Here is a 15,420-nt window from a genome sequence, read left to right as displayed (position 1 = left end):
AGACAAGGACAGGCGGCAGGTGCTCTGTTGACACAATAAACACTCACAAGGACAGTGCCAAACTCCAAATAAGACATCCTAACTTCCAAGAAGTGCTGTAGCCAGGCCCGGGCACAGAAGAGGAAGTGTAATCACACACGCACAACATCAACTGCATGATTCAAGTGCTTTGCCTGCATCCTCTGTTCTTTTCCATTTTACACAATCAGCCCCAGTACGTTACGTGGGTCAATAGAGCATTGGAAAAAAAAAAACGAGATGGAAAATATGAAGATATATATATATATATATATATATATATATATATATATATATATATATATATATATATATATATATAAAAAGTGATAGCTTGGGGTTGTGAAAGAGTATAGTGCTTTGTTCTCTATGCTTGTTATGTTTTGATGCACAACATCTTGATCACTGGGGCTTTTCACACATGAGCAACTATGTGAAAGAACTATTATTTATGACGAGACAGAGAGGACAGTTAGAGCATTTGCACTGAGCTTTAAAAAAGTGGATAACCGAACAACATAGGAGAAAAGTGTGATGAAAAATCATACCAACAGGTTTATTAGATGATTTCATTCATATTGAGTTACACCTGACATAGAAACTGATGTTAGCAGGATAAGCTGAAGACACTATATTGTATTTGTTAATGAAATTAAATTAAATGAATTAGCTGATATGCCTTGGATGTGTGTCTTTCAACTGAAAAGTAGAATCAAACATATCTTTATCAGCACATGGATACTTGAGCGACAATCACACTGGGACACTTTAAAACTGGACTTCTCTTAATATCTATGTCATATACATATCCATCCCTTCCTGCCTAATTCTTGAATATATATATATATATATATATATATATATATATATATATATATATATATATATATATATATATATATACACACACACACACACACACACATATATATATACACCCTACATACTGTGACATATATATATATATATATATATATATATATATATATATATATATATATATATATATATATATATATATATATATATATATATATTCTTGTATATACCTTGTACTATCTATGTCTATTTACATGTTGGACAGTCGTAAAACATCATTTCACCACATGTCATACTCTGTATGAATGTGTATGACAAATAAAATTAGAATTTGAATCTTCAAGAATACCATTTCAGTGATACCAATAATAAGGTTATTAGCGTTTTTTTTTGTGAGGGAATACATCGAGGAGATACCAAGATACATTTCTTGTCACCTAGAAACCTCTCTTTGCCCGCATTCAACAATGACAAAGCATAACAATATGTTCACCAAAATACTGCCTTAGTCGTTTAGTAAACTGCCGAAGCTATGGGTGCTGGCTATGTCATTGTGCCCCTGGACAAAACTGACCCAGGGTTGTTTTACTCAGAGGTGTGTGCAATGTTGAGAGTAAACAGTGTAGCACAAGCTTATCCACGTGGCCTGGTATGTCCTTTTGACCTGGATTGTGATCTCCATGTGAGCTCTGTTCTTCATAAAAGTGCCCTCTGCTTGAAAAGGTTACAGTATGCATGAATAATCTGTAAAATCCATGAGGTTTGGTTTTCCTAAAAAAACTGATGTCCGGTTCATTCATCAGAGGCTCACTTTTTTCTTAAGTGTGCATCGTGGAGATGGTATTGCAGCTTGGATCCAGGATTACAATGCATTCTCAATTCAACCAAGTTTGAAAGAAATGAAAGTGAGTAAGTGGTATATTCTCCAGCTATAATCCACTGAGATTTTAGAGAATATCTGGTAAAAAAAAAAAAATGGCAAGGTTGTGCGTAGCAGTTGCTATCCATTGTCAGTGTAGGCTGTCCTGGGCATAATTGTTTAATCCAATTTTTCTGCTCGCTTCCCCAAAAATAATCCTCAAAAGTGAGAATCCATATGATGAACAGTGCTGCACTGGGGATTCGAAGTGTCTGACAGACTGAAAACTCCTCTCTTGTGCTTTTATACATGATTTGGGTAAAATAAACGCTAGAACACAACAAACATCATGAGACCGAGACCATTAATGACTATTTCAGCATGAGCTATTTAAGATGTCAACAGAGAAAAACAAAGCACCAGGGCTGTGAAAAATGAAAGCAAGTTGAAGTGGGGTCTGTTTATCAGTTTCAACAACTAACACACAGATTGTTTCCGCACTAAACACACTGTGATTCTAGCCTAATCATACACAATGTGTCAGCATGGCCATGATTGTGTGCGCAAAAGGAGAAAGTAAAGCAGAAAGCTGCGTAAGAATGAATCCTTTAAGAACACGAAATAATCCAATTTAAACCATCTGAACAAATATATGATGAAAGAAAGCGGCCATGATGTCTGACTAGACTGACACGATGCTGCCATCATGTGGAACAAAGCGCCATCACATGGACATGGTACAGGGGGATTGTTTTACTGACCAAAATCTGTGACCATTGTAATAAACCCATGTGATGCATAAGACCTTGACAATACAAATAATTTTACTGTAGCAAGGTAGTGTAATGAATACAATAATTAAATACTAAATTAAATACTAAAATGCAGATGTATAACATTGCTCAGGACAGGGCAGTGGCAATTACAATCTTTTCATTTGAAACAATTTAATTAAAAATTAAATAAATAAATAAATAAATAAATAAATAAATATAATAAAAATAATAATATATTATATAAATGATTAAAAAAATTCATGCATGAAAATGTTCAAGTTAATGGTTCTTGCAGGGTTTTTTTTTTTTTTCATTTTTATACTATACTTAATCATTACTGCTCAGTTTCAAGAAGAGTACCAGGTATCCTGTATAAAGGGCACTGTATAATTTGTTAGGTTTACATTAACCAACAAATTGATCTTCTTCTTTCAGCTGCTCACAATAGGGTCGCCACAGCAGAATATCCGTCTCCATACTACTCTGTCTTCTACATCTGCCTCTTTCAAACCAACCACCTGCATGTCTCCCCTCACCACATCCATAAACCTCCTCTTTGGTCTTCCTCTTTTCCTCCTTCCTGGTGGCTCCATCCTCAGCATTCTCCTACTGATATACCCCATGTCCCTCCTCTGCACATGTCCAAACCATCTCAATCACTCCTTCCTCATCTTGTCTCCAAAACGTCCCACATGCGCAGTCCGTTTAATAAAATCATTTCTAATCCTGTCCATCGTCGTCACTCCCTATGAAAACCTCAACATCTTCAGCTCTGCTACCTCCAGCTCCACCTCCAGCTCCACCTGTCTTTTACTCAATGCCACTGTCTCTAAACCATACATCATCACAGGTCTGTCCACAGTCCTATAAACTTCCCTTTCACTCTCACAGATACTCTTCTATCACAAATCACTCCTGCTATCACTCTTCTCCACCCACTCCACCCTGCCTGCACTCTTTTCTTCACTTCTCTAACACACTCTCCATTACATTGCACTAAATACTTTATTATTATACTACTGTATTAAAATATATGAAAAAAAAATATTTGAAAAAAAAAATGGGGACTCCACTCATTTGCGTTATTATTGATGACAGTTGAAGATGCTGGTTGGCAGGTGGTTTTCGTGGTGTTCCTGTCACTCAAAATTGATATACAGTCAAGAAGTGGTCCATGCTCTGTGCGAGATGCTCAAGTTCTTCTGCACCAAACTTGATATATAATGTTTTCATGATGCTCATTTTCTGCCCAGAATCATCATCCTGGTGGAACTTATGTGGTGGGAATTTTAAATTGCAGTGAGCGGGGAATTGTAATCCTACAGCATTTTAGACAATTGTGTGCTTGCAACTTTTTGGAATAACACTTTTGGCCAAATAGTGTATATGTTTAGAAATATATAACAAACGAAACAACTTGACGAAGAATTCATACAGGCTTTTATGTCCAAAAAAAATCTAAATATCTTAATCTCCCATCTGTCCACTCTTTATGGTCTGTGAACGTATTTGTAGGTATTTTGAGATTTGAAATTAACCACAGAATCACACTAGAGGCCATCCAACAGTTTTAAATTAGAACCAGCCGCAGATGTCACTTGTGGCAGACAATAAAGTGTAGACCAGAGATGCCCAACCTAGTACATGAAGGCCAAAATTGGCTCATGGAGATGATTAATCTGACTTGCGATGCCATACTTAAGAAAAGACAAAAAAGAAAGGAAATGTTGTTAGGAAAAGGTTTGGAAAACTAAGGCCCAGCTTCCTGTCTCTCATTTAGGGTCACTGGATACCTGTATTAGGCAATTGGATCCCGCTACATGTGTGGTTTTGACATTGGACCTCCTGGAGTGTTAAAAGGCTCTGGCATTGAGAAGCTGATGCTGGATCTGTGATGATCACAAATGTTGAGGTCATAACACTATGAGCTACTACCCATATAGACTGTATAAGACTGTAGAAAGACATTACTTATAATCTTATACTCCAGTGCTCATGTTAGTTCTCACACTCCAGTGGTCTGTATTGTTAAAAGATTTATGATCAAACTCTTGATGTCACCCAAATGAGGATGGGTTCCCTTTTTGAGTCTGGTTTCTCTTAAAGTTTCTTCCTCATAACATCTAAGGGAGTTTTTCCTTGCCACAGACGCCACGGCTGCTCATCAGGGATAAATGCACACCATTCACCTTAACTGTTGATTTCTGTAAAGCTGCTTTTAGACAATGTCTGTAGTGAAAAGCGCAATAGAAATAAACTTGACTTGACTTGACTTGACCTTAATTTTACGAATTGTTTTTCGTTGTATTAGAAGTTTTGCTAAACTAGAAATTGGATTACAATGCCATGTTTTCTAATTTTCTTTAGCTACTAATAAATATTATAAAATCATAAAAGAGAGAAACCATGGCGATTTTTGTTTGAAATATGTTGTGCCCGTATCCCTCAGTCAGGTTTGATTAATGGGCTCCTCTGATATACATTGAAACCAGTCATGTCTAATGTAAATATTGAGCAGTTTCGAGTTATAACCATAGTATTGTGTTATAATATGCTTTCCAAAGCCATGCTGGAAAAATGAAATGAGACAGCAGGCCATGGTTTATGTGACTCAGGTTCTCTGAAAAATGTTTGGTTTAAAGTTGAGAAAAGTGGGTCGTGTATAGGTCACGTGACATCTGGCTCAGTTTAATTATGAAAACTTTCAGTATAGCAGTTACTTATAAGCAAACGTAAATAATGAAGCAAAGTAAAACTTGTTAATAAAGAGTTTATTTTTATAAAGACCTTTACAAATAAGGAAAACTTTATGCACATGAATGTTGCGCTGCTGTTACATAACGGCCTCATAACTGATGGACAGCCAGTAAAAAAGCTGTGTTAGATGAATTGATGATTCCTAACTTTAGCATGGTCTGCAACACATCTGTGCCATAACCCTTTTGTGGATGTTCTGAAAACAGATGAAGCCCAAGAGTTGTCATGAAATTTTAATATTTCAAATAAAATCAATACAAAACAAAAGCTGGGAAAAAGTGACAAATACTCTTAATATGGAAGCACCAGATAAACAGAAACACAACCGTCTCAACCAAAATATTAAATGAACTGCTTTCTCTGCTTTTAAATCAGAATTCCTGCTGTTGTGGTCCATCCTTTAATAGTCCATGGAGTACAGAGGAAGTGAATGAGGTGCTACAACATCTGAACAACCAGACAACTCAATAATGACTTAATGTTTAAATCACATACATCAACATCGCATGTTCGGACACCACAAGCACATCAATGCTAAAAGCACTCATAAAGGTTTGGGCAGGGAGGAAACTTCTTCCAAGCACTCATCATAAGCCTCCTGGTATTCTTCGTGTGGTTTGATCATGATGACACACGTGGGCCTTTTTGAACCAGCTGATGATCCCAAGTCCTGGGGGAAAAAATGGAACATATTACAAACTGTTTCGAATCATATGTGACACTGCTGCAGCATATTAACTGAAATTATTATAAAATGCAACTAGTACACATTAATCCACAACACAACAGCAAACATTACAGCACTCACCACTTTGGATGGAATATAAGCGTAGGCCAGATTTCTGTCCTCGCACATAATTGGCAAGTGGCAGTACACCTCGATGGGTAGCGTATCTCCGGCAAGTACCACAATCCTGAAAAAGGCAAGAATGTTATTTAAAATCATAAAATGAATGACGTTGGTTTTTAAACTTTTTTTCTGCCCTTCTCCACTTTTGTTATTGGGGGATTTTCAAGCCCCATCTGTCCTCCATCAACCAAAACAAATGGTAATAAAATACTTCAAGTTTAAAAACATGTAATGTTTAAAAAAAAACAAAAAAAAAGTTCAAAAATTTAAAAAAGAAAAGTGTAGCTGTGTTCAGTACTCTAACTAATGTTTTAACTTGCATTAATGACCTTGTTGAATTGTTTGTTTGAGGTTGCTTTGAGTGTATGAACTTAATTTTTAATTGAGAAAATCATAAATGATACGGTAGCGTGCCATGTTAAAAAAAAAAATACCTTCGATTACGAGAATAAAGTTGTAGCCCTATGAGAATCTAATTTAAATTACGGGGATAAAGTCGTAGCACTGCGAGAATTCAGTCTTGGCAGCACCGGCCAAAGTACTGGTGTGTACTGGTACCTTCTTTCTTTTTTTTAAGAAATAGCTCTTTTTCACATTGCACGCAGATATAACCATCAATATCCTTGGAGTCGACCACTGGTCACCATTTCAGACTGCACAAAAGAGACATTTCTGTCTGATATCGATGGTTATATCATCTCAAGAGGATGACACACCAGCAGATTCTGTGACCATCGCATTTTGTGACCTTAGAGGGCGCTATTGCTCAAACATGTAAATTAACTTTTCTTTACAGTTCAATTACCGCATGTGTTTCTCCGCAGCACTACAGCAGACTGTTCTCCATGCGCGTTCTCGCGGGAACATTTCCGTAACAATTTTAGAAATAGCGCCCTCTAAGGTCACAACATACGGTGGGCACAGAATATGATGCGCGCCAGTACTTCAACCGGTGCTGCTACAACTTTATTTTTGTTTGTTTTTTTATATAAATTATAAATTCATAAATATAAAAATATAAATTATTCGTATAAATTAACACAAAACCATTATATATATATATATATATATATATATATATATATATATATATATATATATATATATATATATATATATATATATATATATATATATATATATATATATATACACTGTACTGTATATATATAAATCCCGAAGTTCCTTGCGCCCCACCTGTCATGTCTTTATTCCCCACTAGAGGGCCGCAACCTACACTTTGAGAACAACTGAAACCCGGTGGAAAAAAATTGTTTATAGCACAAAACATGAGACAATGTGGAACTGATCTGAATTTTGTACTGTTTTAGTGTATGTCTTGCCCGAATATACTACACTTTTACCACTCCAAGGTTGAAATGGTTTGTGCACCCATGCTATAAACTTTTCCCCTTACCCCTTTTCTCCTTTATTGATGAACTTCTGTACTTCTTTGACTCCTCGGCGAATCTGTTTATGTTTAGCCGCTGCAGAATAACATAAAATAAGATCATAAATACTTTACATGATATCAAATCTGTAATACAATTTCTGGATCCACACACGAGCCTCCACATTTGGATAAGAATTCGGCTGATGCTACTCCGAATGTTGTTCCGAATTATACAGTTAATTATACTAGATTGAGTTCTCAAAACTGGATCATAATCACAATTACCTTTTTTGACGCATTTATACAGCTTCTTGCTTAACTTGCGCGAGGCCAGGGGATTAGCGATGGGGTTAATATTCGCCAATAACTCCTGGTAAGATTTCTCCGTCCCTCCGGCTTCCTCCTCGGGGGCACTTTTCTCCTTCTTTGTCTTTGTCATATTTGCAAGCGTAAAATATGGACAAAAAACTAAAGACTTTTTACAATAATTGTTGTTGTTCCTCTGCCTGAAGTGCACACGTGCTGGTTCTACCACTGAACTTCCGGATCCCACTTCTCGTCTTCCGCACACTGCAGTGTCCACAGCACATTGTCCCCTGGCGGACTGGCGCTGATTTACTGATAACCAGCTTCAATTCTTATTCGTGTCAACACATAAAAGTCCAAAAAGGACTATTTTTTTATATTCTATATTTCTATATTTTATTTTCTCATGATCACGAAATAATTTTCTCACCATAAAAGTTTTCTTGTTATCGTGACTTAAAAACATTATTTGATCTCTCATTGAAAACATTGTCTCCATGATTTTGAGTGTATTCAGCATAAGAACATGTTCTAGAGGCATCATCGTCGCAGAATCATGGATGATAACTATAACATTTGTGGCAGCATGCACACGGATGATTACTAATTATGGGTATTATCCATGAAGCTGTGATTTTATGTCAAGATCATGAGAAAGAAAATATAATGCATGACATCTTAGGACTTCCATATTAAAATGCTCGCTGAATTTTTTTTTATATATAATCAGAGCAATAAAACACGAACAAATCATTACAGAAATGTTTTACATTTTAATATTACTTTAACAAAAATAATGAGTGATAAACATGCCGTACATCACTGATATCATGCACACAAAATACTATTTTCCCATATGCAACTCCAAGCCGAATTCACGCTGGATTGTGAAGATCACAGAAAAATCACAAGACTTAAAGATTGCATAATTTAAACATAAATATCAAACAGGTTCCTCTCTCTCTCATATGGACTTCATATACGAATGTAAGGTGCACCATAATTTCAAAGCTAAACAGGGAAATGGTGAGGTGTGTTATTCTGACACAGCGGATCTGTCAATAAGGCACAAAACCCACAAACTTTTACTAATTGTCAGTTTGTTCAACACCAAATCTTGAGTAAACAATCATTACTCATTTTGTCATATTTCTTTCATAATATAGAGGTAGGGGGATATTCTCAAATACAAATATACTTACAGTGCAAAACCTTGCGATCAATACTAACAAGGGGATGTTTAACATTTAATAATTCAATGATAATTCAAGGGGAATGGGGGGCAAAAATGAAAAAATACAATTTCACCCAAAAACAAGGTCCAGTGAAAAGTTTTTTTTTTTAGATACAAATAAATAAGCTCATTTTCAGCATGGTTGGCCTCAAATCCTCATATATACAAATACTGTCTAATTTTCAGTACCGACTTCTGTGACTAACAAATGAACAAAACAAAAAGAAAGCAATTTATAAAAAGAAGAAAAGAAAAAGAAATAATAAAATACATTCAGAAAATAAACTTGTAGACTGTAATAAATAATAATAATAATAATAATAAAAAAAAACCAAGATTGTAAACTACATAAATGAATAATCATAGGCCCTAATCAAAGTAAAACATTGACATAAAAAAAGGGGAAAAAGTCAGCAGATTGAATGCGTAGACCAAGCCACAAACACTTTTCAGCAAATGGAGCTTATGTGAAGAACGAAAAGAAAACGCAAGGCTCAGATGCATACATGCATGAGTGTGGCTGGTATGAACATTTAAAATATAGAAATTAAATAAATCTCTTTTAAGCTCAAGCAATAAGAAAAAAATTAATCCTGTTACATGCATCAACGGTGTGGTTAGTCTGTAAAATAGCTTAGCGTGAAATTAGTGAACCTGGAATCACTAAAGGGTCAGCCATGTAGTCAGGGACAAATCAGACCACACCTGCACTCATGTTACAACAGGGTAACATGGTCACATGCATCTCTCAGAGAACCCCCACGAGATGTGTCTGGCTCGTTCACACCTCTACCTGTGCTCTGATCATCCAAAGTAAATGTTAATACTAAGCGTGAACAAGGCCTCAAAAAAGCTCTATTATATAAGTGTGCAAACATACTGTACAAATTCCCAAATTTCCCCTTAGGGATCAATATTGTAAATGACAATTAGAAAAAAGTACGGCCAATACAATCGTGAAATCAAGAGTCCTGTGTTTTCACGGCGATCCCCACACGCGCATGGCGAATAGTGCGCCCGTGCAGCGTGTAACCGTCTTGCTTCACAATGGCTATGAGACCAGGCTCGAGTCCTTCAGCTGGAGTATGGCACACTATCTCGTGCTGGTAAGGGTCGTATGAGTCACCCACAGGCCTCATTTTCTCCAGCCCATGCTTGGAAAACACCTGCTGCAGTTTGTTTGTGATTTCAGTCAGGTTCTGAGTTTCCTCTACGTCTATGACTCCTGCAGCTTTATCCAGCAGGTCGGCCACCTCCACCAGGTCTCGGCAGAAACTTTGAATTCCTTTTAAAAAGAGACAAAAAGAATCAAATACTTTGCACAAAATCTTGCAGATTATTAGCGTTATCGTATATTATCCATCTCCTTTAATAAGCTTTAAATGCATACTGCACTTCCTGGTCCATTTTGGTTGGTAATTAAGTAAATAAATAAAATCACAGAAATAGCATGTAACTTGACTGAGTACAACTGTTATAAAGGCTACTTTACTTAAAAAAAAAAAAAAAAAAAAGGGCATTGTATTACTAAATTTCTAGAAGTAAACTAATGTTAATGATAAAACCATAATTCTGTATGCACAAGAACTTAATGGCTATCCTGTAAATGCGAAAACTTCTTGGTTTTAAGCTGAATCTAAAGTAAAATTCAAGCAGAATTTTCTTTAAACTGGCTCGTGATTGTTAAACACAACTTTACCAAAGATCTTTGCATCCTCCACAAATTTCTGAGTTCTTCTCCGAACGGTGTCTGAATCAGCAATGGCCCTTTTGTAGCGTTGCTGTCAAATACACACAGACGTGCCATTATTTTACAAAATCAATAGGGATTTTAGGTCTGTTCACATCATGCACAGGGAATCTTTACTTTAACAGAAATCAAATGAGCATGATATAAATTAAGTAGGAGTTCACTTCCTTTTTCTGTGGGATTTTAAAAACATGACTTTTGACTGAACACACAAAACATCAGGAAGAAGCAAAAGTTACAATGTACAGTACAAAATACGCAGCTAATATTTTACTGTACATTGTAAGTCTTTTGTTTCTTTCTTTGACAAAGGTTTGTGGACACCTGACGATAAGATTGTAAAATCCAATTCCTTCTTGAAGATGTTCCACTAGATTTTAGAGTGTGGTTGTGGAGATTTGTGCTCATTCATCCACAAAGGTATTAGTACAGTAAATTCTGATGAAGTGAAAGGAAGCTAAATCATCCCAAAGTGTTCAGCCAGAGCTCTAGCTCTATCTTACAGGACACTTAAGATCTTCCACGCTAATTCATTTAATCCTTTGTGCACAGGGGCATGGGTCATGCTGGAAAAGGTTTGGGGTCACCTTATTAAAATGAAGGGGAAATGTAAAGACATCCTATACAATTATGAGGCTCGAACTTTGTGGTAACAGTTTGGGGAAGACCCACGTATGGCTGGAAAAGTCATGTATCCCAGTACCTTTGTCCATGTAGTGTACATACAACCTCAAACTCTGTGTTCATTTATTATTTCATGATTATAAAACAAGAGACTTTTTGGAATAACTGCTGTAAAAGTCAAAAGTGACTCACAGTGAGATCCCGGACCTGCTCTTCCAGCTTGTTGGCTTTCATCTCCAACATTCGGACATGTGTTACCGAGAGACTTTGCTCATCATCACCGTCATCATTGGGGCAGTCGTCTCCCGTAGTACGCCTCTCTGCAGCAGTGCTGGAGAAGCAGATACGGGTGCTAGTGTGCAGAAAGGAGCAAAAAAAACAAATATTTCCTTAAGTAAAAGTAGAAGTGCTGACTGAGGTTTCTGTGTACATAATGATAAGAAAATGAGAAACAACATTGGCTGGCTATGAACATGAAGGCATAGTCCAGTATATATGGACATATAGCCATGTCTGTAAATATTTGGACATTGACAAACATCTGGTTGTTTTTTTCGCCGACCTCAATTTATTGGAGTTGAAATGTAAAAATATAATAATAAAAAATGCAGACATTCAGCTTTAATAAAAGTATACTGACATCCAAATGTGCATAAATTAAAGCACTTTAGTATGTGGTCAACATACAGGGACCAAAAGTAAACAATGCTCTTGTCCAGTGGATCTGTAAAGTATTTGGCTGAATTAGAGCCCTGTATAGTTCAGAATTCATCTTGCTGCTTTTATCAGCAGTAACATCAATAATACAAAGCCAAATTCTTTGGTAGCCACAAATACCCACATGTTCAGATCTTGTTTTAACAATTGGGTTGGCTGTGGGAAAAAACAAACAGAAAACAAAAGGGTGTCACAATCAGCCTTTTGAAAAAGTCTGAAAAAGCAGAAACAGGCCATACCTAAAGATACCACAGACTTATCAGCAGTAAGAATCTGGGTAAGAAGTAAGTGCTAGCTTATTTTAAACTACCAAAGTGATGGAAAGGCCAAAGTATGCAGAAAGAAAGGATTTGTTCATGATCCAATACTACATGGAAGCTATTCAGTCAGGCATGGGGGAGGAAGTGTTATGGACTTCCATGGCTGCTCTTGGAACAAACTCACATTTTTACTGATGATGTAACTCAAGATGATAGCAGCAGAAGAAATGTAAAAATCTTAAAAAAATCTTAAAAAAAAAAAAAAAAAAAAAAAGGCTGCTATCATCTTACAGTTACATCATCAGTAAAAATGTGAGTGCAACTAGTTTAAAAAAACAACAAAATACTTTATTTGGGGGATAGGTAGAAGGTTTCAGACCAGACCAGCAATTTACCTGACCCTAAACCAATTAATCATGCACTTTACTTCCTGAAGAGAGCTTGAAGACAGAAACCCCCCCAAAATAAACAACAACTGAAAGAGGGCTGCAATACAAGGCCAGAAAAGCATCTCAATTGAAAAATGCAACAATCTGGTGGTCAGCTTGACGTAGTTAAATCATGGAACAGATTTTATTACCAAAAATGTAGTTTTTTTTTTTATCAAGTAAAAACGGGATAGTCTGCATCTGAAGCGCAAAAAAAAATTGTGCTGAATGTAAGTCATTAATTGTCTGTCAAAATTAAACATTCCTAAAAACTCTTGCTACACAAAGCAATCAATAGTAAACCATAAAACCAGTGTCTTTAATTTCTCACCAAGAAATTACTGTTTTGTACATTATAAAAACTGCTACAGTCATCCCAAACACTGTCGTGCTCTTCCCATGACTTTTTTTGTTTGTTTTTTTACACAATCATTCTAATAGACTGAAAACATTTTGATTTCACACTTGACAGGTCTACCCAGTAATGGTTCATAATCACACTTTTCAGTCACACAGAGGAGTATGGGTTTCTTTTAAATCTGATTTCTTTGTTCTTTAGTGTTAGGAAGACCCCCCACTCACATCCCCTCATTACTGTCGTCTCTGGTTTAAACCCAAATCTACATCTGTAAAGCTGCTAAGTAACAAAGTCTATTGTTAAAAGTGCTACACGAATATAAATCTAATTGTCAGGTAAAGGAGGCAAGTAGGCCATTTTGTCGCAAGGAACAATTTGTCATCCCCCTCTACTCGGTCCAGTAAGTGAAAAGGGCCTCCCACAGTGCTCCTTTCGCAGCACAGCAGTGACACCAACATGAAAGTGTGTGTGGGTGGTCTTGGCATGAGTATATCAGACAGGGCTGTTTTACTGATAGATATAAACATAATCCCACTTTCTCAGGCATTATTCTCATTAGTCCACTTTACTGCATACAGTATAGCTCAGAGGTACCCAAACTTTTATCTACAATTTTTCAAGGCCCATGGGCCAAAAGTACTTTTGCAAGGTAGTAAATGCTAAAATAACACAATAACATGCATAATATATTACTAATTATACATATTAATGGTCATTTAAAATAATAAAATAAAACACCCACAGACTGCAGAGTCAATAAAATAGAAATAAAAGTTTTTATTCTTTCTGTGCAGTAGCAAAGCATGAGTGGGGACCCTGAAATATATGAACAATAAAAAAGGGGAAGAAATTTTTTTATATTTAAAGTTTTACACACACACTTTGTATTAAAAGGTACATCTCTCAGGCCCCAGTCTGGACATCTGTTACTCGGCTCACTATCACCGTCAGAAATTTACTGCAACTGGCTGTAAAAAATAAACATATTTACGGGCAACCGGTGGTGGTTTTGCCTTGGGCCTCGAAATAAATTAGTTAAAAAAACATCTATATAAACTGTTTTTGTAAACAGTTAAATAGCTATTATTGGGTATTACAGTTAAACAGTCGGCTAGCTGCTCCGGCTCTGTTTATTTTGCTAGCTAGCTAAATGTTCCACGTCCTCAATGATTAGCTTCATACAGGAAATATATTTAGCTACGGTTTTGTTTATTTGTTTAATTTTTATCGATATTTCTCTCACGGTTATCGATAACATTGTGTCTTACACATATTTTCAGCTTTGTTTATGTAGAAGGGCGTACTCTGCTCGGTTATCAACGTTCCTGAAGGTCACCCAGGCTAATCACCAGAGCGCCTCAAAACCCGAAGTGGAAAAAAGTGCAGATGGTGTGTATGAGATAACGATTTGAGAATTTACACCCGTGTAGTGAGAATGAAAATCGTTTTCTTACCTGACTCGGCAGAGTTTAGTCGGTAAACTACCCAAACGGATTGATTTCTTCCCACACAAAGACAGAAAACAGACGGCCATTTGTCGCGAGCTCAGTTCGCTAATGCTTCTTTAGGCCCAGGGGTGGCGCGGACGTGTCTCATTCACACAATCTGCCGAGTGCGCACTTCACGAAGGGCTTCCTGCACTGAGCCAATGGATAGACTTAAAACCCTCTATCCTGATCAATAATGCGTGATAATCACTTGGATTTTGTGGCGTAGGAATTAGTTTATGAATGAGTCAGTAAAAAGACTCTGGGGTCTTGATTTTAGTTTCATATTCAGCCACTCAGGGGATTTCCAGGCAACGTGGTCCACTTCCTATTTACTATAGAAAAGTAGTAAAAAAGTCTAAGAATGTGAAAATGTCAGGCTGGTTTCGTTATGAAGAATGTGTTTACTATGGCGAAACCTGTTTCGGTCACTCACGTACTCAAGCACTCAGAACTACGTGGGAATTCCAATTTGTCTACAGTGCAGGGCTTTAGAACGGAGAAAGAAACCAGCATACACAGAGGAAACACAAGAAGCACACAGAGAACTTTAAAACTGGACATGTTTGTCTGGACAACTTATTCGTCAGGTTTCAAACCACCAATTTAAACGAAATGTGAGGCATATGTGCTAACCGCTAAGCCACCAAGACAAAATCTGTCATAAAAATCTAAGTATGTGAAGTGTGGTCTATTTTAGAGAAGGTGTTTACTGCAGCAACTTGCTTTGGAACAATAGTCTTGACCTTTAGAGGCTCTGTTTGTCCATCCAAGGTCTATACCG

At 36.5% G+C, this 15,420-nt stretch overlaps 2 protein-coding genes across 3 annotated transcripts; both read right to left on the bottom strand.

The window, feature by feature from the left end:
* Positions 1-5,228: 5,228 nt before the first annotated feature.
* nhp2 (NHP2 ribonucleoprotein homolog (yeast)) lies at positions 5,229-8,060 on the bottom strand. Its single transcript, XM_046867875.1, has 5 exons — positions 7,758-8,060; positions 7,497-7,566; positions 6,038-6,143; positions 5,725-5,899; positions 5,229-5,425 (listed from the first exon to the last, which is right to left on the bottom strand). The coding sequence occupies exons 1-4, from the start codon at positions 7,909-7,911 to the stop codon at positions 5,774-5,776; spliced, it is 456 nt and encodes a 151-aa protein (XP_046723831.1). The 5' UTR covers positions 7,912-8,060; the 3' UTR covers positions 5,229-5,425; positions 5,725-5,773.
* A 471-nt stretch (positions 8,061-8,531) lies between these two features.
* grpel2 (GrpE-like 2, mitochondrial) lies at positions 8,532-14,865 on the bottom strand. Of its 2 annotated transcripts, none has more exons than XM_046868531.1 (4): positions 14,604-14,865; positions 11,579-11,738; positions 10,712-10,793; positions 8,532-10,297 (listed from the first exon to the last, which is right to left on the bottom strand). In XM_046868531.1, exons 1-4 carry the CDS (start codon positions 14,681-14,683, stop codon positions 9,975-9,977), a joined length of 645 nt encoding a protein of 214 aa, XP_046724487.1. In that variant the 5' UTR covers positions 14,684-14,865; the 3' UTR covers positions 8,532-9,974. The 2 variants fall into 2 exon arrangements, with proteins under 2 accessions (XP_046724487.1, XP_046724486.1); XM_046868530.1 differs by lacking the exon at positions 14,604-14,865 and adding an exon at positions 12,228-12,355.
* Between the last annotated feature and the right edge of the window lie 555 nt (positions 14,866-15,420).

The sequence above is a fragment of the Silurus meridionalis genome, chromosome 15 (assembly GCF_014805685.1).
Source record: "Silurus meridionalis isolate SWU-2019-XX chromosome 15, ASM1480568v1, whole genome shotgun sequence".
NCBI classification, from domain to species: Eukaryota; Metazoa; Chordata; class Actinopteri; order Siluriformes; family Siluridae; genus Silurus; species Silurus meridionalis.
The sequence above is the reverse complement of the archived record's forward strand: the minus strand, read 5'-3'. Positions and strand labels throughout refer to the sequence as shown.